The sequence below is a fragment of the Struthio camelus genome, chromosome 1 (genome assembly GCF_040807025.1).
Source record: "Struthio camelus isolate bStrCam1 chromosome 1, bStrCam1.hap1, whole genome shotgun sequence".
Lineage (NCBI taxonomy): Eukaryota > Metazoa > Chordata > Aves > Struthioniformes > Struthionidae > Struthio > Struthio camelus.
In genome coordinates, this window is record NC_090942.1 from 84,309,049 (window position 1) to 84,330,397 (window position 21,349).

Below are 21,349 nucleotides of genomic sequence, written 5' to 3' on the forward strand. Positions count from 1 at the left end.
AATGAAGACAACCAAGGCATGCAGTAACCCTTCCTAGCTCCTTGCAAAAAAGTAAAGTGCTCTGAAGTGCTTCTCTGTTTATATACACCTGGGCACATGCCACACATACATTAAATTCAAAATCTTTACCTCAGTGTAAACAGATAGAAAATAAAACTAAATTAAAGTGTCACATTTGTTTTGATATGTGCAAAAACATAAGTATCTGAAGGGGGAGTGTCAAGAGGATGAGGCCAGTCTCTTCTCCGTGGTGCCCAGCGACAGGACAAGAGGCAACGGGCAGAAACTGAACCACAGGAAGTTCCACCTAAACCCGAGAAAAAACTTCTTCACTGTGAGGGTGACAGAGCACTGGAACAGGTGGCCCAGAGAGGTAGTGGAGTCTCTTTCCCTGGAGATATTCAAAACCCGTCTGGATATGATCCTGGGCAATATGCTCTAGAGGACCCTGCTTGACCAGGGAGGTTGGACTAGATGATCTCCAGAGGTCCCTTCCAACCTCAACCATTCTGTGATTCTGTGAAAAACATGTGTGTCAGATCAGGACTGAGAGACCCTAGAGAAAAGTCAGATCATTACTTTTGAAGGAAGGTATGTAACAGCAGGATGCTTCAAAAATTGGGCATCAGCTTAAGGTTTGGGAATAGAAAGTCTTTTTCAAATATCTCTGGAAAGAAAAAAAAATGCACATTTAATGTTGAAGCCATTTTGGACATAAAATCTCCAAACATCCCAGAGGGCAAGGAAATCACACAAGGGGATGCAAGAGGTTAGTAATAGTAAAGTAAATTTCAAGCAGAAAAATGCATGCTGATTTATAAGCAGAGCAAAAAAGGAAAAAAAAATATTATGTCATTGTGAGAGCCTGTCATATTATTATTATTAATGAGATATTAATTGTCTATACCTGTAATTTGTCAGAACTTGTTCAGGACCTTTCAAATATCTGCTCCGAGAGCCAACTTTTCCTCACATCACTTCTCAAAAAAGAATGATGAAGTTTATGTAAGGTTCTGCATACCAAGGGTCCGATCCTGTGCAAATGTCAAGTGCTCTCCGTTTCGGCTGATTTCCTAGCATGTGGGAGGCACCTGCTCCCTGTAAACGAATGGCAGCCTTATCTCTGAGTTCACCAAAGAGAGAATCAAGTGTGCAGCACTTGCTGGGAAGTACATGGCACCCCAGTAAGATAAGGCTGTGGCACCAAGAGAATTAAGAAAGATAGAAATTTTCGTGCCACCTGTGTAGTGAGAACAATCACAATTCCAGAGCTGTAGCTCATGCAGCAGCAATTTCTCATCAATTTCATTTGCTTTGGCTCCAGGAAAAGCTGTAAGATCTAGCCCTAATTCCGCATGTGCAAGTGTTACTGGAGATTATAGGTTCTGTATAGATTAACAGATCCCTTGGCTTTAAGGCCAGAAGATCTCACAGGGACTGTGTGTCTGATTTTTTGTCTAACACTGATCACAGAACCCCACATAGTAACTTCTTCTTCAGCTCTGCAACTTTAGTTTGCTGTGGAAAACACTTCTTAGATATTAACACCATCTAACTAAAAGATGCTGCCCTAAATGAACAATAGAGGAGTTAATAAACTTGCAGCTGAAAAGTTTATTGTCTGCCTAAATGCACCACTGCCACCTCTACCATCCTGAATCTCCCTGCGTTTCTCTGTGATTATGTTCATGTCAGCCTCTGAAGTGTCCTAGGGCTAACTGTGATGAATTTGCAAAGTCTTCCAGCACAGGACATGATTTTCAGGTGCTTGGTCATTCTCATAGCTCTTTTTTGAGCGCCTTCCAATCTCACCTAATACAGACATCTATGAGTGGAGTTGTATACTCCTTGCACAGGGCATTGCACAAACACAGGTTCTAAGTTACTTCTCTAAAGAAGTTAAAATTAAAGAATGAAAGAGGATAATGAAGAAATTTTACATAAAACAGAAAGGAGTAATTCATTAAAAACATATTAAGCAATCATCCCAAATTCTTTAGCTAATGCTGTAAGTGTTGTGCCTGCACAAAATCCCCCTCTCAAGGCAAGTACAGTTTTATTAGAGGATATATTTCACCTGCTCAGTCATTATGGTACTCAAGGTGGCTACCAATGATAAACCTCCTGCAACACAGATATTTAGAGTCAACAATTGTCAGCACAATTAGAAACAACTCATTGAAAATACATGTGCAGCATGAACTCCTTGAAAATACAGCAGTTTCTGTGGTATCCAAATCCTTTCCTAACCTTTAATTAGGAAAAACAGAGGAAAGAAAAGATATGTTTTATCACACTGTTCCTGTTCCTGTTGAATACATAGCTTGGAACCCAACTTTGAATAGCTAAAAATCAGATATTGAAAAACAAAACAAAACATCAAGATAGATTGTTTCCAGTGATTGAAGCTGGAATCATTTTCTTTTAAATCTAACATACACTGTATTATTCATGATGTTTGTTTGCTTTCAGTGCTTTCCTTAGCTTGGACAATGGAAATATGTTCATCTGTTTCTTTTTTGGCTTCCAGTCGGTTTCACTTTCAGATTCTCATGTTTCATGATCCAGTCTTCAGGTTTCAAGCACTGAAAGGGAATACTTATTTCATTTAAACAAACAAAAAAACCTGTGGCCACCAGGCTTTTAGGAAAATGCATGCACAACATGCTTAGTGGTCTGAGGTTCAAATGCAAAGCCTGATCTGAGATTGTCCCCTAAAGCATCTTCAGGATTGTTCTCTGTGATTTTCTTAAGGAAAGGAAATGAAATAAAAGGCAAGTGATGATGAATTAGGCATCTATTAAAAAATAAAAAAATTGCCCTATTTTGCAGAGCTATCTAACATCAGTAAAATATCATTGCATCTGACAGATTAAGTAATAACTGCGTGTCGCTTTAATAAATAAGAGCAGTGGCACGAGGCATCCTGACAAACTGAAGAAGGTGGGCTCCAAAAACATACCCAGGGATGGAGTTATTGCCTTCCCGGCAGCCGCGGCGGGGCTGGGATCAGGGCAGCACCCTGCAGCCGGGCCGCGCAGGGCGGCGGCAGCGCGGGGAAGCCGCGGCGCTGCTTTCCTGAGAAAATAGGTGCTCCGCGGCGCGGCAGTTCCGCGGAGCGCGCAGCTCCTCTCCGGGAACTGGCGTCCTGATGCCGGCGGAATTAAAGAGAGAAGAAAAAAAAAAACCCAAAAGCCAAAAAAAAAAAAACTACTGACGGTGTTTGATTTAATCATTTATGATTTTAGACGGCCGAAGCAGCTCATCAAAAGAAGGGGAGAGAGGGTGAAAAGTAATTTTTTTCCTTTTTTTTTTTTTTTCCCCGGAGGGAGGGTGGTATTTAACATATGGTACTCGGTAATCTCTACACGGAGGCTGTTAAAACATCTGCTCTCTCCACACGCACGCGGCACTGCCCGTGGGCACGGCGACAGCGCGAAGAGGCGGAGCGGGCGCGCGGCTTCCGCGGCCGGGGCTGGGGCCGGGGCCGGGGCCGGCGTGGGGAAACGGACACCGAGCATAAAAGCCATCGCACCGGGGAAGGGTTTTCTCACGGCGTCTCTGCAGGTCGATGGCACCTCCGCTTGCAGAATTGACGTGCTTCCATTTATTCCTTTGGAGGTTATTTCTTTTTAATAGGATCCTCCCTCCCCCTCCTCCGGCCGCAGAGAGCAAGCGGGGTGAACGGCCGGGGCCTAGGACTGTCCCCCGACGTCCGCCCCATTGCGGTCCCCCGCACGGCTGCCTCCGACACGGCGGCTCTCCGCCGCCCTCGGCCATGCCCTGCCCCAGACATCAGCCCACTTCGAAAAGTCGGTGTTGGGCAATTAAGACACCCGGTGTCCGCCCCCCCCCCCCCCGAAACCCTCGTAAATCACAATCGCGGCATTGTCGGGTTACAAAGCCAGACGGGAGCGCTTATGAATTTAAGTTTGGAGAAGGAAAACGTGCACCGACACAACACGCTCCCTGTTCACAGGAGTAGCCAGGAAGGGGAAATGAATAGTGGAAGTTAAAGAGCCTTTCATTACGGAGCACACCGCGCTGCCGCGGCTCCCGGCTCGTCGCCCTCGACGGGCGGCCAGGGGTGCCCCTCCTCTCTCCCTTCCTTCGCCGTCGTAAAAAGTGACCCATACCCGGCAAATCTCCCAGTGCCGCCTGCCGCGGGCTCGTCCCGATAAGCTCCTGCCCCGGGGGTGAGAGGGGCCACAAACGGTGCACGGGCGCTCCCCGACGGCGCCCGGCGCCCTGGCTCGCCGACGGCCAGCAGCCGCTCGCTTCGCGGAGGGGACAGGACGCGGTGCGGGGGGGGGGGAGGGAACGTATGAGGTGGGGGAATGCTGTTAGCAGCGCCTTGAGGGCTCGGCTGTCCCGGTGCGGGGCAAGTCCTGGTGGCTTTTTGATAGCGAAGTAGGGGCTGAAACGACCTGGCTAGGTGTGGGGCCGTCCCAGTCGCTGTTTGCACAGAGCCCTCGCAGCTGTACTCCGCGGAGATGCAAAGCATGGCAAAGCCGGCCCCATCGCTCCCTTCGGTTTGCTGCAGGGCTGGGGAGGGAGAGGGCGCGGTTGCCCGTTTGCTAGCGGCGCTGGCCCGGGGACCCGCCTTTCCCGGGGTCGGCGCGGCCCCCGAGGCCGGCGGTGCGGCCAGGTGAGGGGCTGCGCCCGGCCCCCCTCCACCTCCGGCTGCTTCCGACACCGGGAACCAGGCGTCCTTAAAATATAATCTGCCCGGTAACCATCAGCGCGCAGCGGCGAGAGCCCCAGAGCTATTGGCTATGCAAATCGCGGGAGGGGCGGTGGCACCCCAAACCCCGCGCCCGCGCGTTTAAGGCGGTATTGCGGCCCCGGGGACCCCCTCCGCGGCGCCGGGGCCGGGGGGGGGGGCTGCGCCCCTCGCAGGCACGGCGGGGCTATCTCCTCGCTATGCCCTGGGGCCTCCCGTGCCCGGCAGCTCCTTCCCCCGCGTGAGCCTCTCTGCATCTTAACGGGCTGCAGCAGAGACCACGCAAAGTTGTCACACTTTCCCGGCGGCTTTGCGCGGGCCAAGAGGTAGGCACGGAGTGGAGGTACGCCGCAGGGCACAGCCGAGCGGGAAGCCCTGCGCAGAAGGCAGCGGGGAACATGCCCGGCCGTTGGGGGGCCCCGGGCTCGCACCGCCGGCTTTGCGCCGTGCCCGCGGCCAGCCCCCTCCCCAAAGCGGCCGCGCAGTGAGGCAGCGCGCGGCGGCTACAGCGCACGCAGAGTGGCAAGTCACCGAGTGTGGGACAGACTCCCCTCCCTCCCCCCTTCAGTGTCTTCCCCCCTTCCCTCCCCCGCTGCGTTTCCTAGAAAGTTATATCAGTGTGACCATGCAGCGCTAAAACAGCGCGCCTGCTAGCAATACGCATATACACCGGGGGAAGCAGCGTTGCGGTTTTTGCTAGATTTCACCCTGAAAACACTGCAGAACGCAACCCGCAAGGAGCTTCGGGATCTTCGGGTTTGCTTTTAGTTCGCAGTGAGCTCTTTTCCCCCGGCTGTCCATTAAGGGAGGGGGGGGGGATGACACACGTCTTTGGCACCCCGCCGAGCCAGGACATTGCATTCGTAGCCCGCATAATCTCGAGGCGTACTGGGGGAACCCCTAGTTTCTTGCAATAAGAACGGGGAAAAAAAGATTCAGACTCGCCACCGCAGAAGGAAAGTTTGGTCGCTGTAAGAAAGAAAACGCTGTCATTTGTGTGTGTGTGTGTGTGTCCCTATACAAGGGCCTCCTGGTTCCTTGTTAGCTTATAGAGAGAGAGAAAAAAAAACGCGTTTGATGTTACGTCTGACCAGCTGCTGTTCTCCATAATAACAAGAGAGAGAACTGCCTGCCCTGGCGAGTTGCGTCACTTCGCTTCAACTTTAGGCTAGAAATCAAGAGAGGGAGAGACGAGTTTCAAGGGAGGCAGGAGCGAGCTAGAAAGCCCTGCCGTCCTCCTCCCACCCACCCACCTCCTCCTCCTTTACCCCTCTCCTTTCCCCACCCCCTTCCCCCCCCCCAAAAAAAAAAAAACTTTTCCATCAGAGAAAGAGGGAGATCTCTTTGGAAACATGGAGCTGCTGTGCTGCGAGGTGGATCCCATGAGGAGAGCGCTGCCCGACCCTAACTTGCTCTACGACGACCGCGTTTTGCACAACTTACTAACCATAGAGGAGAGGTATCTGCCCCAATGCTCCTACTTCAAGTGCGTGCAGAAGGACATCCAGCCCTTCATGAGGAGGATGGTGGCCACTTGGATGCTGGAGGTTTGTCTCTGGGGGTGCCCCTTTCCCCCTCTCTCCCCCCCGCGCCGGGACGCGGCTCCCCGGCGCCCCACGGGCTCCGCGCCCCAAGCGGCACCGTCGCTCTCTCGCGTCCTTTTCTCTTCCTTTTCGCCCCTCCGATCTCAAGGGGATAGGTGGTTTTTTTTAAATAAAAAAAAAAAACCTTATTTTCCCCTTTTCCTGCCCCTGCTGGGCTTGCCGGCGCCCTCCTGGGCGCCGTGGGGGAAGGGGCGCATCTCGCAGCCCGTGGTGGGAATAGCCCTTGCGGGGGGTCCCGCTCCTGCAAAGTGGGGTGCAGGGAGGGAGGAAGCGGGGCGGGAGGGGGGGAGGCAGCTGGAAAAGGCATTTGCAATTAAAAAGCAGAGAAATGCCACCTCCGGCTCCCGGCGGCTGCAGCGCCCGAGACTGAGGCTTTTCGTGGGAAGGGAGCTGCCCCTGGGGCAGGGCGAGGGAAAGGGGGTGATCGGTGCCCCCTGCATTTTGCCCCATAAGTACTTCAGTGCCCACGTATGCAGTGGTTAGGACGTGCCTTTTTTCGCCATGTTGCGCTGCATGCAACTCTGCTCGGAGGCGCTGAGTGTCTTCCCCCCCCCCTTCCCAAGTAGGGGCTCAGAAATGCCCCCCCCAGGCCTGCGCCCCACGCCCCTCAGCCTGGGCAACGGCTGCCAGGCAGCCCGAGGGGGTGGTGACACCCTCCCGTCACCCCAAAACTTACCCAGGGCGGCTGCGGGCCCATTTCCCTGCAGACTTGCCTGCCTTGCCCTCACCCCACCATCATCATTTGCCCCCTCGGATCTCCTCTGGGGGGGGGCTTTTTCCAGACCACCCCCCCGGAGCTGGGAAGATCAGACCCTCCGCTTGGTTTTCATGTGCGATTTGTGCTTTTTCTCGCTGGCCTCGATTTTTGGTAAATTTTTGAAATAATTTTTTTCTCGCTAAAAGGATCCAGGCTCCTCGGGCTCTCCCCACCCCACCTCGCCCTCGCTGTGTCTCCTGTCTGCCTCCTCCCCCCTCAGCGGATCGCGGGCGTAGGGCTGGGGGACACCCCCCGGGGGAATTTTTGCAATTGTCGGAAACGATGGCGGACCGCCCTGGGATGCCGCCGGGATCAAAACCGGGACCCCCGAGGCAGTTTTGATATTTTTATCGATTTTTTGAAAATATGACGAAATCAAAAAAAAAAAAAAAGAAAAATTGGGTCGCAAAAAAAAGAGTCAGAGGCTGCTCGCTTACTGTTGGATGGGGCTTTTCGGCTCTCCCACACAGTGTCTTGAATTCATTTCTTACTGAATGAACTAAAGGAATGTGAAAGCCGATTGACAGCCTTCCCAGCCTCTCCAGAGATCTCCCCCTCCCCCAAAATTTAGCTCCCCAGGAAACAAAAATAGCAGGAGCTGTAGCATAGATCCCATTATTTTTATGGGATCATTCATTTATTTATTTTTTTCTCTCGTGTCCTTCTCTCTTCCCCCTCCCCCCACCCATGCTCCCTTCCCCACGCTCCTCACTTGCAGGTTTGCGAAGAGCAGAAGTGTGAAGAAGAAGTTTTCCCTCTGGCCATGAATTACTTGGACAGATTCTTAGCTGTGGTGCCCACTCGAAAGTGCCATCTGCAACTGCTGGGGGCAGTGTGCATGTTCCTGGCCTCCAAGCTGAAAGAGACAATCCCCCTCACAGCAGAGAAACTGTGCATATATACGGACAATTCCATCAAACCCCAAGAGCTGCTGGTAAGCAGCCCCCTTCCACCTTTGGCACACCCCACCCTCTCTCCATCACCTCTTGCACTGACAGCCTTTTCCTTCTCTCTCCCCTCCTTCCACAGCAAACCATCACTTTTGCCTCTCCCCTTTAAAATAACGCTTTCCACGTTTTTATACACTCTGTGAATTGTCAAAAGCGCTAAGACACCCATGCAAGTGAAAGGGGTTGATCCAAAACTGCAGGCGCACGATTTCTTGGTGACGGTGGGAGGGGGGACTCCTCCTGTTCCTTCTGGCTTTCCCAAAACTGCCTACTGAGCAGTATGCAGCCCCTTTTCCCATGCAGCTCCTTGGCATGGGGCAGTTAAGGAAGTGCTTCTGGAGGGCTGGCTTCCCCCCCCCCCCCGCCTTCCCTCGACGTGTGGGGATTTTTCCGCGGGAGGCGGAAAGACACATAGATATATAGGTGCATCATGGGTTTCAGCGGGAGCGATGCGGGCGCGGGGCTGACGGCGCCCCGGCGGGGGTGCGCCGAGCTGGGCTGCGCGGGGCTGCGCGGCGCGGCGGCGCCACCTGGCGGCAGCCACGCGCGCCCGGCCATGACTTCACCCCTTGAAGCGCTGCCAGCGCCGCTCCCGCCCGGCAGCCGCGTTCCTGCCCGCGGCCCGGGAGAAGCCGGGCCCCGAGCGGCCTATCGCCGCCGGGGGGGGGGGAGGGGGGCCCCGAAACTCTCCCCAAAGCATGCAGGCCGAGCAGGGTCAGGGCCCATGCATCGCACAGCCCGATAAGCGGCTGGTCCGAGCGCTGCTTTAACCATCGGGAAGTTGTGGCCTTGTTCTGGCGGCTTTTGTGGATCTGGTTCCTAGTAGGTTGTCAGGCAGGCAGGTGGCATGATGGAAATTCAGCACAGTCGAACATCGCTGCAAGTGAAACGCCCTGCCTCATTGAGGAGTTCGAGATCAAATCTGACACAGTGAAAGCAGAAACAAAAACAATTGAAATCACTTGATGCAATAATTAATATTTGCAAAGCGCTTCAGTGTGCAGCACACCAGACAAATACTAAGCCTTTTGATGAGTTGTACGTTCAGTCTGTTCTCACAGATCCTAGTGAATATGCGTAGTGAGCTGAATCCCATAAGAATTTCTCCTATGAATCACTTGGCGAAGCCGGTGGGAATTCCCCATGGGGAGGGGTTGGGAGCTCGGGCCGCTGCAGAATAAAGAGCTTTGCACTGCGGACTCTGTCATGGCTGTCACAGACATTAGGGGTCCCACTGATGGGACCAACTGTTACAGGAAGCACTGTGGCCCCAGTGCAAGAAAAAACAGAAAGATACGTCTACATTTTTATGTCACATGCAATTAGACATGTTCAAGTGCTTCCCTGTATCCAGTCTTCTGGATTAAACATTTTTCTGTATTGTAGCCTACCATGTTAGTAATGTTGGGAAGATTGGTCTGTAGATAATGTAACTGTCATTCTGTAAAAACATTTTACAGTTTTGTTGGTTTTTTTTTTTTTTTTTTAAGAAAGAAACATCTGTTTTCTGGAGCCTGTTGCATATGTGAATGTGAGATTTTCAAGCTATGGAGGGCTCTGTCATAATCCAGCAGGAATGTCTGTAGGAAAGGAACTTGCTGTTAAAGTGGGCATCTATTCAGAGTAACAACTGCAGAAATGGCATTGTGGGGTTCATGTTTATGGTTTCTCAGCAACGCTGGTTGATGTCTCCTCGGCTGCAAAATTAAAGGACGTTTTTTTCAACTTGCCGGCTCTACAAACTTAGCTGGGGCTCCCCGCCACGCTGGGCTCCATCAGGCTAACGCATCATCAGGACTCAAGAATCAGGACATGGAATTTAGTTAATAGCTAGTAGTTGATGCATGAGACAGAAACGAGTCCAAGGCCGGAGCTTTGCTTGTTCTCCAGGGCGCTGTAAGGTATTCAAAACTTGTTCTAAATTCTGAAGCATGCAGATCTAGGCCTGTCTGAACCCTTTGGTAAGATCTGTTGATTAGGTACCATTTTTATATGTAATCACATTCGAGGGAATGGGCAGTCGTTACGTATGCACCCAATTTTGTGTTTGATTTCACTGGGAGCTTTAGGTGTGCAAAGAATGTGGGATCAGATTCTACATAATTTATTGGCAGATAATTTACACAGGCTACTTCTTAGTGGTGGTATGTGCATTTCCTTTCTGCAAAGCCTGTTTTGGAGTAGATTAAACACCATCAGGTTTATCTGCAGATGCTTTTGAAAACAGCTTTCAAGAGAATGTCATCAAGCTAACTTCCCCAATTTTGAAGAAAGAATGTATATCTAGGTTATTTTTGTGCGTAGTTATCCCTAGGGCTTTAAATGGCTATGAAGTAAGGACTATAGCCATTTAAAAGAAGTTACTAGGAAAGGACCACAGTGACCTTGGCAATATCTAATTGCAGGCTAAACTTTCTGGGTGGGCATTCAGCACTGGATACAAAAAAAGTTAAATCTTGGCAGGAGCTGCCAGGTCTCATTATTTTCAGTAGAGCTTGACATTTCCAGTGTTTTTAAAAAAAAAAAAAAAAGAATAAAAAAGAATAAAGTCAACAACTTCAAAGCTGTAGGGGCATACTGAAAAAAATATTTGAGCAAAACCATTTTAGTAATGATATAATTACAATCAGGGAAATGAATAAAGGTTTTTTTCAGGCTTGCTTATAGTTTTTCTTCTCTCCCCCCCCCCCCCCCCCCCCCCAGGAATGGGAGCTCGTGGTGTTGGGAAAGTTGAAGTGGAATCTTGCTGCCGTCACCCCACACGATTTCATTGAACACATTCTGAGGAAGTTGCCTCTACCTAAAGACAAGTTGCTTTTGATCCGGAAGCATGCACAAACATTTATCGCCCTTTGTGCCACAGGTATGCCAAGGTGCTTCAGGGATGCCTTATATTGTGATTAAAATGGCAAATTATTCACTGGTCATGCAAAGGCTCTTCATCTCTTCCATCCTGATCTGCTGTGGGAAGAGCTTATTCACACCAGTGCGACTCTTTGCATAGGGTGTTCTGGATCAGGCCCTGAGACGGTGTGTTAACACAAGTCTTGTAATCAGGAGCTGTAATGCACTTGCAGTCCTATTCCCATTAACATAGGTTCTATTTTTGCAGTAAAGTCAGTAAGATTGGGTTAGACTGTATGATTTTCTTCTCTGCCCATTCATTTATTTTAAAAGGTTGCAGATCGTTTATAAGGACAGATGCGGTACAGCCAAAATAACGTTGCAGCCTGTTAGCCCAAATTTTTGTTAAACAGACTCTGTCAAAGTAGAATATAAGATTACATTTGAACATGTATGTGATACCACCATATAAAGTAGAGGGAATGACAATTTTAAAAGTAATTAATTTTTTTTTAACATTTGGATTCTTTCTCTAGCTTCACTCCAAGTAAGCAGTGAAGCTAGTGTGGTTGATAAAGAACCCATTGCGGTCCCCATTTGTCCTGTGTTTGGCTGAGTACAGTCTCTGAAGATGTTGATGTGAACAATTGCTTCTAAGTGAGGCTTTTCATTTATACCTATGTGTACAATGCCATTGTTTTTTTTGCAATGACTTTTTGAAAATAAGTGTATGTTACTTTTCATTCAAAGGACTAAATATTAGACTACTTCTCTGGAGCAAGACCTGGAGCAGATAAACAGCATACAGTGTTTTACAGGGTTATTGCGAAGTAGTATACAGCTTAACATTTGAGTTCACTGCAGTTTGATATACTTAGTCCTTTGTAACAGGGATTATGTTCTGCCTCTGTGTTTGCATAGACAAAAGAAAATGGGATGCAAGTTTTGGGTATTACCAGGGTATGGATATTTACTGCTATAGCTACTCTGTTATTTGAGATGGTAGTAACTATTTTTACAAAGCAGGCTGGTTTTCGCTGTCTCTGATCGGTTTTAGTGAATGCTTGTATGGGCTTATGTTAGGGTAATAATAAGCTTTTTGCTTACCAAGATGCTAAAGCTTTCCCTTTGTTTTCCAATGTTGTGTGGCTCTTTTCAGAAAAAGTGCCACAGAACTGGATAGAAATATTGCTCAAAGTCTGCAGGATCACTGATGGTAATTCTTTAAATACTTCTGGCCTAATCAGCATTTTCCTTTAGGATTGATCTGCTACATCAGTTGTATAATGGCTTTGCCTTCTCTCTCTACCCAGGATTTATTCACACTATGCTTTTTCTTATGGAAAAGGTGGTCTTTCGCATGCCCATTCCTCTGGATCTTCACACCATCAGCCTTAAGTCTTTCCTCCCTCTCTTTTGTTGATTTTGTCTCCTAAAAAGTGTTTTGTTTATTTTGTTGTATCCCAGAGCACATTTTACAGGGTGAAACAGATTTCATTATGGCTTTAGCTTTTCAGACTTTAGTCGCCAATCCCTCGCCTTTGAAGTTTTCTGTTGTAGGACTGTGGACTGTGAAAGAGTGTCTGAAGGCTTTTCTCCACTCTTTCTCCCTGAATTCCTTGATGGTTCAAGCTCCATGCTTTACTAGTCCATTTACTGATGCCCAAAACAGCATCCCCTTTCCAACCCTCAAACAAACCATGCAATTAATTCTCTCATGTGTTCCCCCTATACAATCTCCTTTTCATGTTATATATTTCAAATGCATGAACCAGAGTCCTTTACATACAGTTTGATGAGGCAACAAGTCAGTTTCCTATCTTGCAGGTGATATGGAAAGACTTAATTGATTGCATGTGTCCTGTCTTTCAGGAAGGTCCATCATGGTGCAGGTTGTAGATTTTCTTTTCTTTCCCTGCCATTTTCCATAAACTGCTGTGGTGACATTTCCTTTTGAGGAGGGCTAACAAGCCACTGCAGCTTTGAAAGCAGAGATCTTACCCAAGCCCACATTCCCAGTTTTCTACCTCATTGCCAGTTTACTAGCAAGCTACTACCCCCATATACAACGTTATTTGCATTATAAACGTGTCATGTTATTACTACAGTATTTCCCTTTCACTGCCAGTCTTCTCAAAGTCATTCTTACTCTCCTCTGTGACAGAAAAGTCCCTTCTCATCAGACTTCCTTTCAGCTCCAGTTGTCATTTCCTTTTCTGATTTGGTGCAGAGCTCTCATCAGCTACTGAATTTCTTCTTTCCCTTTCTCCCGCAAAGCTTCTGCTCTCACCCAGCTTGGGTTAAGCCTTCTGTTTCATTTCCCATTTGCCTTTTCTCAGAAAGATGACCTTCCTTAACATATTGCTGCCTCTTCCCTTACTCTCTCCATGCATGTTTTTAGCTTGGTTTTGACTCTTTCTTTTTACCAGACCTGACCTTTCCTGGCTGGCTGATGCCCTTAGCCTTAAGCACAGCAGTGTCTCTCTTTTGCCTTCCTGATTCATCTCAGTGCGTCTTTCTCTGCTCCCAAGTGCTTTTTCTTCTTTAATATCTTATGTAAAAGCTGGTGCATCTTGAACATTCTTCCTGCAGTGTAAGTCCAGCTGCTCTAACTGCTCGGTTTTAATTTCCCAGTAGAAGCTTTATACAAGAAATTCCCACATGTTCTCTACTTTCCCAGAACTGATTGTGATCTTGGTCCTACAATAGTTTGTGTCAGCAGATGGAGAGGGAAACAGTAACGGTTCTGGGTACCAATGGGTTGTTGGGTTCTGCATGATGCTCAGGGTCATTTTGGTACTCATTTCAATTCTCCTTTCCATTTAAATGTTGAGCAAAAGGAGATGATAATTATTTCTTTTGTATATTCTTCTTAGTCATGTTTTACCATTTTGGCTCTCCCCTCTTTTTCTGTCTTCATTTTGAGCCCAGTTTCTAAAACAAGCTGCATGGATACAAATCCAGATCCTCTCCCCACTTTGTGTAATTATTAATGGTTCACACAAATATGAGTGAAATTGGAACATACCCCTCCTTCCTGCTGGTCCCATCTGATCATGCTGCTGCCAAGCAAGACAGAAGCTCACTCTGTGGATAAAAAGCTTTCTGCGCTTCCCCCGCTCTGTGTTTGTCACACTTTCTGAAGCCTCCGTGTCAGCCAGAAGGAAGCAGAGCTCCATCCTCAGCCTCTCTCTGCCTTAATGCTTCCAAAGCAGTGGCTGTGCGAACAGGGACTGTGCAATAAGAACATACAGACGGACAGCCACTGGTAGGTCCTAGTCTATCACCACATCATTTGTTTTCTCATCTGACTGATTGCTACCTATGTATACTAAAATCTTCTTCAGGAGTCTTCTGAATTTTAAAGGCACTGAAAGGCTATGGCTAGACTCCCTGTCCTAAACATACGTCTCAGTAATACCAATGCATACCTCTTTTTCAGCTTGGGAGGAGCCTCTGTTTATCTGTGAGGCCAATTCAGATGGTCCTGCTTATGCTCTCGGGCATCATGTCACTTGGCTCTCTGACCTTATCTCCATCTATTCCATTGCTTTTCGTCCTTCATTCCTCCTGCCTCGGACTCGTCTCGGTCCCTTCCCACAGCACTCCACAGTTTGGAACTGTTTTCACTGGGGTTACTTGTTTTGCTTGCACTTCTCGTTCTCCAAGCCATGGAATCGCTCCTGGAAGAGTAACAAGAAATCCAGTTACAAAGCGGTGTGCAGCACGTGCCAACACTGCAGATGAGACGAGGACAGTTCATTATTTCCTGGACTTCGGCTTGCCATTCACTTCTTCCTCTTCCAGGTTGTCTTCAGTCACAAACACCTGGCTTCTCCCTTGTGCCATGTGCTCTTGTTGGAAGCTGTATGTGCCACTGTTTTGGTACAGGATGCCCTTTTCAATTTAAGGACCTACAAATGGACAGGTTTTAGGGAGAAGAGGCTGTGCAGATCAGGTTTTCAATAAGAGGAGCTCTGCACCTCTAGACCCAAGCTCTAATGAAGAGACTAGTCACAGTGAGGTGGTTTTCAGTGTTAGATTTAAGTGGCATGCAAAACCTGGAAGCACAGTGCTTTGCCCGCTTGCAGAGATAGAAAGTAACTGTGTAGATCCTAAGCCTCAGCCCTTTGCATGGTCTCTTCTATGCTTCATCTGAGTCCCATGGCAGATGAGATGTTACCATGGTAGACACAATGGAGCATCTCACAAACCAGAGGCTTTCAAAATCTGTGTCTGCAAAGAGCCTAAGAAAGAGGAGGAAAATTTCAGCTTGAAGTCAGTTTTGTACAGTGTGCCAGACCTCTGCCCACTGTTACTGGGACATTCATCATCTACATTTGAAAGCTGAGAAGGCTTTTTTCATATTATTCCTGGGCCAAATCCTGGAATCCTTACACAGGCAGACTCCTCTGGAAGTCAATGGGGGTGTTGTCTGAGTGAAAGCTGCGAGGTGAGGCCTGTAACCCTAGTGATCTGGAGGGTAACCACGCAGAATGCTTCATTACGCCAAGAGGTATGCTCGGCCCCCAGGACTCCTGCCGGCCACTTGTGTATGAATCCTTCCCCTTTTGGCCTGTATTAGAGCCATTGGGCTCTGTCCCTGCAAAGGATAAAAGTGTGTTACATGTTTTAGCTGGGACTGGCTCTTTGCAGAGGGAAAGAGGGAAGTCCGCAGATGCTTTGCTCTGTGGATTAATCTCTCAGAAACAAAATACAGTCTGGGAAGTGGCAGTGGTTGTGTGAATATTTCTTGCATAACATTTGTCAAGAAAAAGAATAACCCACGCCATTTTATTGGCAGACAAAAGAAGGCTTGTTCTTCTTGGGGGAGGCCACTTATATCAGTGTATTCAGCTCTCCAACAAAACGAGCGAGGGTCCTGTCCTCCTGCAGTTAATGTTTCGCTCTCAACTTCCTTAGGACCAGTCTCCTACAATGTGATAACTGCACTGAGCAATTGCATAAGACACAGTAGATACCACATTGTCCCACCTGGAATCTCCCCTGCTCCCCTGTGGTTTCTACCTAGGACTAATAGCAATTGAGGTGAGGGTGTCACAGGAGCCATCAGCACACAACCAGCAGATAGGCAGGGCCTGTGGAGCATTTCCTGTGAGCAAACTTGCTCCTCAAGTTTGTAGGACTCATCAAACCCAAGAAGATGAGGTGGAAGGAAGCGAAGGAGGAGAGCCTTTGCTGATATGTAATTCCTGTGCTGTCGGACAAGCTACCCTCCTTCCCACGAGCTTCACCTTTTGTTATTTCAAGCACTAACTAAATCCTGATCCTTGATTAGGTCCCCTTACTGAAGATGTAGAACAAATAAAATTAATAATCGCTACAAATAATAGTCATTCAGAAATAGCATTTATGATCAGCTAGCAAGTATGTTGTATTGAGTGCTTGTATGCTTTCTTATGTGGACTGCTCAACATGTTTTCTTGTCTTACCTCCACTGGAAAGTTGTGCTGTAACATTAGCATTTAGGATGCTTTAGAAACATTTGTGTAAAGGCCAAATTCTTGATGCCTTACTGTAGCCTAAGAACAGAATTAGGTGTCTACCCTCCTGGCTGCCCAAAGAATAGAAGCACTTATGTCTGCATCCTATTTTGCTTGATAGCTTTTGTTTGGTCATACTTGGCACTGATATACTTTTTTTTTTTTTTTGAAGTGCTAAGGAGTCTGTTTGCTTTGCCTTTAAAAGCAGAATAATTAACCTAGGGAAAAATTGCTGTGTCTTGTAGAGATATGAGAGTAAGAGACAAAAATGGCCAACATAGTTAAAGCCAACTGCATTTGAAAAAAAAAAGCAGCACACTAACACTGGGATTGCCTTTGCATCAACACAGGCAAGAAATAAATTCACTACTTATGTTTTTTCCTTTAAATCTTTCTTTCAAATTTGTTAAAATGTAGATCCTCATAGTAAAATCATTGTACGGTTTAAGGGTTTAAGGGTGGCTGAATTTGAGCCATTATCTTTTTGTAGGCATTTAAATATTTGTTTTATAGACAGAATTGATTACCATCACGATTCTGTTCTCCTGATGGAGGTTACATTCCTTTTTTTTTTTTTCTCCTTTCTCATGAGAAATTTTGCCTTCCTCAAGGCAGCAGCTCCCAATTCTGCAATTGCAACTCTGAAAACAAACCTCTGTCAAATTCTAGAGATTAAACTTAGCTGTTAAAAAACACCCCAAAGCCTAAGAAAGCGTGAGTTCCCACCTGGCTTTGGCACACTGAGCACGTTCAGTTCGGGTATTTGTCAGTGCTGCCTTTTCCTTCCGGCAGTTTTCCTTTACTGGCTGCGAGTTAGGGCTTCCCCTTACAGGACCTCTCTGGGTTGCTGCCTCTGGTTCCCTCCTGCCTCAGACAGACTGTCAACCCTTCCTTTTCCTGGCTCTGAGGTAGCACGGTCCACTGGATCCGCCTGTGAGAGCAAGCCAGCGCAACAGCTCTGCAGCGACCCGTGGGGTCCTGGGACCTGATGCGCTGCTGTGTTGGCTGCATGTTCAGAGCAGCATCCTTGGCATATGCGCACGCCTGCCCTGGCTGCCAGTTTGAGCTCCAGTGCAGCACGTGTTCACTGCAAAAAGGACGTGGATTATCCCAGCCACCCTGGATTTCCTCAGTAGCAATACCTACTATTCCTAGAAAATAGGTAAAACAAGTTCTATTTTCTGACAACCCATTTCTGCCCTTGGTGTGTTTGTATGTTCACGTGTTCTCAGAATACGCATTGTGAGGCTGCACCCCTCTTTTTCCCTGAAACCTGTTTGTGCTTTGCCTTACAGTTGTGTAAATCACAGCGAAAGTTTAGAGTCAGAGCCTTTTCTCCAGTGCAGGCACTGGGTCCCAGTTAACCAGAGTCACACATACATCTGAAAGAAGGACTTAGCCCGTATCCTTGCTTCAGATGTCTAGTAACAAGTGCTTTTTATAAGATGCCCTCTGTAAGTCAGCGTTCATCATCTCCAACAAGAATTTAAAGTAAAAGCATCTTTTTCAAAGTCAGATGTTTAAGTCCTCTCTCTCCTCCTTTTATTTTGATTTTTGCTTAATGCCCAGGGCATGCTTTTGACTTAACTCTGGGGGCAGTTTTTGCATGGGTGAAAACTGAGTGAGGATGGTGGGATTTGGCTTGGTGTCATGGGGAGCAGAGATAGAGGACTGTAATTGAAAATAACGTTACATACAAGCTTGAATTTCTCGATGGAACGTAAAAGACCCAGAGGAGGGCTCTGCGTCCCCTCAGACCTGGCGCTTAATATTTATGCTGTCATTGCACCTTGACAAACATTTCACGTAGTTATTGCTTTGCTTGAATATGGAAATATGTTAATTACAGCCTTTATTCCACTGCCTGCTCTTTTCCTTAGCCTTTCTATTCAACCCTCTAGGTGGCCCAGCACAATGTGGCTTCTTTTCTTTGAATGAGCTCTTTCCCCACTAATAGGGTCCAGGGTGATGTGGAGAACCATGTGCACAAAATTGGTGCACCACCCCCCACCCCTTTGTGGGCATGTCAGGTTAAATTCATATCAGCAGGAGGGTCACTGCCGTGATTTTCAATAGCGCGCGATGAGGTGATGACTTCAGACAATGGCGCCACACTCTCCAGTTGGAGACACTTGCCTCACCAGTTGCAGTAGTTAATTAATATGCTAAAAATAGAAGCCAGTGATACATGAGAACATTTCTGTTCTGCCTGTTGTACAACAAAGACTGGGCATGTGTAGCTTTGATAGCCAAATTTATGGTGCTTGTTATGGAGGGAAGTTAGTTTAGAGCTAGCGGCAACGTAAGACTTTCTGGATGCTGAGCTTTAGTCACTCTGGGCCTCTGGCCATTCGCTAGCTGTCTCATTTGCATTATGAATGACATTAAGGGAACTAACAAGGTTATTGGGCATAGAAATGTTCTCATGTGACCCCACGTGGAAGTAGACCTACAGCAGTGCTAGTTGGCAGGGGCACTGTGGCTCTTTATTCGGCTTCCTAGGAAGACGGTTTCTGGGAGTACATAACGTGGAGATATAAAATAAACCATGAAACAACCGGCATTCAAATAGTGTGCAGGGCCTGATGTCAGCCCCTCGGGGGCAAGGAGGTTGAGAGGGGAGGTTGGAAATGTCCCCTTCACTCTGCCTGTTGTGCCCAGGTGGCACCAAGCGTTGGGCGCAAGGTGTATATAAGCTTGCTGTTGCTTAGGGCCTCCCTCATTAGCTGCTCCAAGCAGGATGGAGCAGCTCTGCATGTAGGTCTGCGGCATGCTTGATGGCACTCATGAGGGCCTGGGTCCACCTCATTCCCAGAGTGGCTCCATTTGTCCCTGTTGCTGGCACAAGAGGGTGAGTGAAAGGGGTTACAGGTTCACCCTCACCTGTTGCATCTTCGCTTCTGTATGGGCTCTCCAAATTCTGGCAGAATTTGAGAAAGTTTGCAGTATTTTTCTACTACAGCTTCCCCAAAACTTGAGACAAGGAGGAGTAAATTATGGAAAATCCATAGCTGCCCACAGTTTACCTGCGTAATTAGGACGCAGTTTGGTATCCTCAAAAATTGAAGGCTGGAGTCACACCACAAATTAGGGCCACATAGGTCAAGTGTAACCTGGTTCATGCCAATGCTGTCACACAGGCTTTGCACTTGCCAGGTGGAGGTCCAAGTGTGTGCCTTGTCCTCAGCATTACATGCCCACACATAGTTCAGCAAGTGTTGTGCCTCATCTGCTCCTGTCCCCATGGCATCAGCCTGGAGCGTTGTGGCAGGATGGCAGCTGGTCCCCATGGAGCTCTTCTGGGTGCCCACGTGTGCCCAGGTGAAACCCACCGCAGTGGAGGGGCCTGCGTGAACTGGTTCCAGCTGAGGAGCTAGGGCTGAATAAGTGCAATTTGTATGACAGGAGAAACATCTCTGCTAAGCTGTATTCTTCTTTAATTTGCCCCTTTCACAATTTAAAGAAGTGAGTGAAATTACTCATGATTTACTCTTGAGTAGATGAGAGTAGATTTTTGGGACACTGTCTCTTACATAAATGGTTTTTGAACATTTTTTAATTTTTTAAACATTTTTAACTCATTCCATGGGCTGGAAGAAGATTCTAGACAGTCACAAATGCACATAAATATTTACAGTTAAAAAAAATACTTTATCTGAGTCCTGGAACCATTCCAATTTTTCATATTGGACTTCATAAACAAGTGGTACAACTGTCACACTGCTGTGAAGCCACTAGATGATACCAGAACAATCTACAGAAGCAGGCCACTGCAACAGCCACCCAGAGTCAACTCCCGAGTCCCCCAGTCAACAGCAAAGAGTACGAGTTGGGACAAAACGGCATAAAACGAGGGCCGTTTTGAGCTTCTGTTTTCAAGCAGAATGCCTTGTCAAAAACAGCAATGAGTCCTACTGAAAATCCAACTGCATTTTACAGCTTGGTCTCAGGGTTTGGCCCAATAATAACTGCAGCCACAGGCAGAGGCCTTGAGGCTGCTGCAGGCTGTGAAGCGCATGTGCTGTGTATCAGGTGGGATTAATCGCTTTTTGTAGCCATTCAGGCTGGATGGGGCCAGCCCTTGGACATGTGGGTATAAATCTGCCTGAGGTAAATACGAAGGAATGATTTTGACTGTGGCAGTGTAATCCGTTCACCTCAGTAGCATCACTCTGGTTGCTTGCTGAGATCAGCCTTCTCAGAGCTGTGCCCATTACTGACCAGTGGGAGTCACGGCTGTCCTGTCAACTGGCTCATTAATGGGGCAGAATCATATAATTTCTGAGGCCATCACCTTTCCTAACTGTGCAGTGGGTTGTTACTATCACAGTAATGTGTAATTATTATCTATATAAAGATTATATCCCTTTGTCTGTCAATTGCTAGCCCTTGCCTCACCCCCAGTCAATCTGGATGAACAAGAGGACCAGGGTCCTAATCTTACCTGACTTCTCTGTTCCTGCTCAATCCTAGGGACATATTTCAATGTGGAGAGGAACGTGCTGTCTCCACAGCTATTCTGGTATCTGCCAACCCAGCATGTGGGAGACTGAGCTAAACTCTCCATGTATGTAAAGCTTCACTGGCTACGCGGAAACCAACAGGAGAGCAGGCCATGTGCTAGCTGAAGGGAGAAGGTTTGGGATCTGTAGCAGAAGGGCAGTTTCCTGTAACAATCCATTTCTGTAAATAGACTGAATATATTCATAGCAGTTTTTTCATACTAAGTATTACTTGGGCTTCCTCTTCCTTCTCCTCCAATTCCTACAAGTGGAAGAGTTTATTAATGAGTTAGTGTTGAACTAAAGGATTTGCAAATAAGTTTCATTTTAGGAAGATGTTTAAAACCAAGAAAATCTCCTGGGAAAAAAAGATATGTAAACCAGTGCCTACAGCAGTATCAACAGCCCATAAAAGGGTCTTATAAAGGTCACAGCAACATTGAATTTTTTCCTTTTTTTCTCTCT

General features: G+C 47.5%; 1 protein-coding gene across 5 annotated transcripts in view; it reads left to right on the plus strand.

Moving 5' to 3' along the window:
- Positions 1-4,821: 4,821 nt before the first annotated feature.
- The window catches only part of CCND2 (cyclin D2), a 38,668-nt gene continuing 22,140 nt past the window's right edge, over positions 4,822-21,349 (plus strand). The window contains exons 1-4 of one of the 5 annotated variants that reach the window (XM_068954019.1): positions 4,822-5,049; positions 6,050-6,270; positions 7,803-8,018; positions 10,738-10,897. In XM_068954019.1, coding sequence (XP_068810120.1) covers positions 6,076-6,270; positions 7,803-8,018; positions 10,738-10,897 — 571 coding nt within the window. In that variant the 5' untranslated portion in view covers positions 4,822-5,049; positions 6,050-6,075. Of the gene's footprint in view, positions 5,246-5,368; positions 5,498-5,920; positions 6,271-7,802; positions 8,019-10,737; positions 10,898-21,349 lie in introns of those variants that run through there. The other 4 variants (XM_068954039.1, XM_068954054.1, XM_068954028.1 and 1 more) reach the window with 4 other exon arrangements.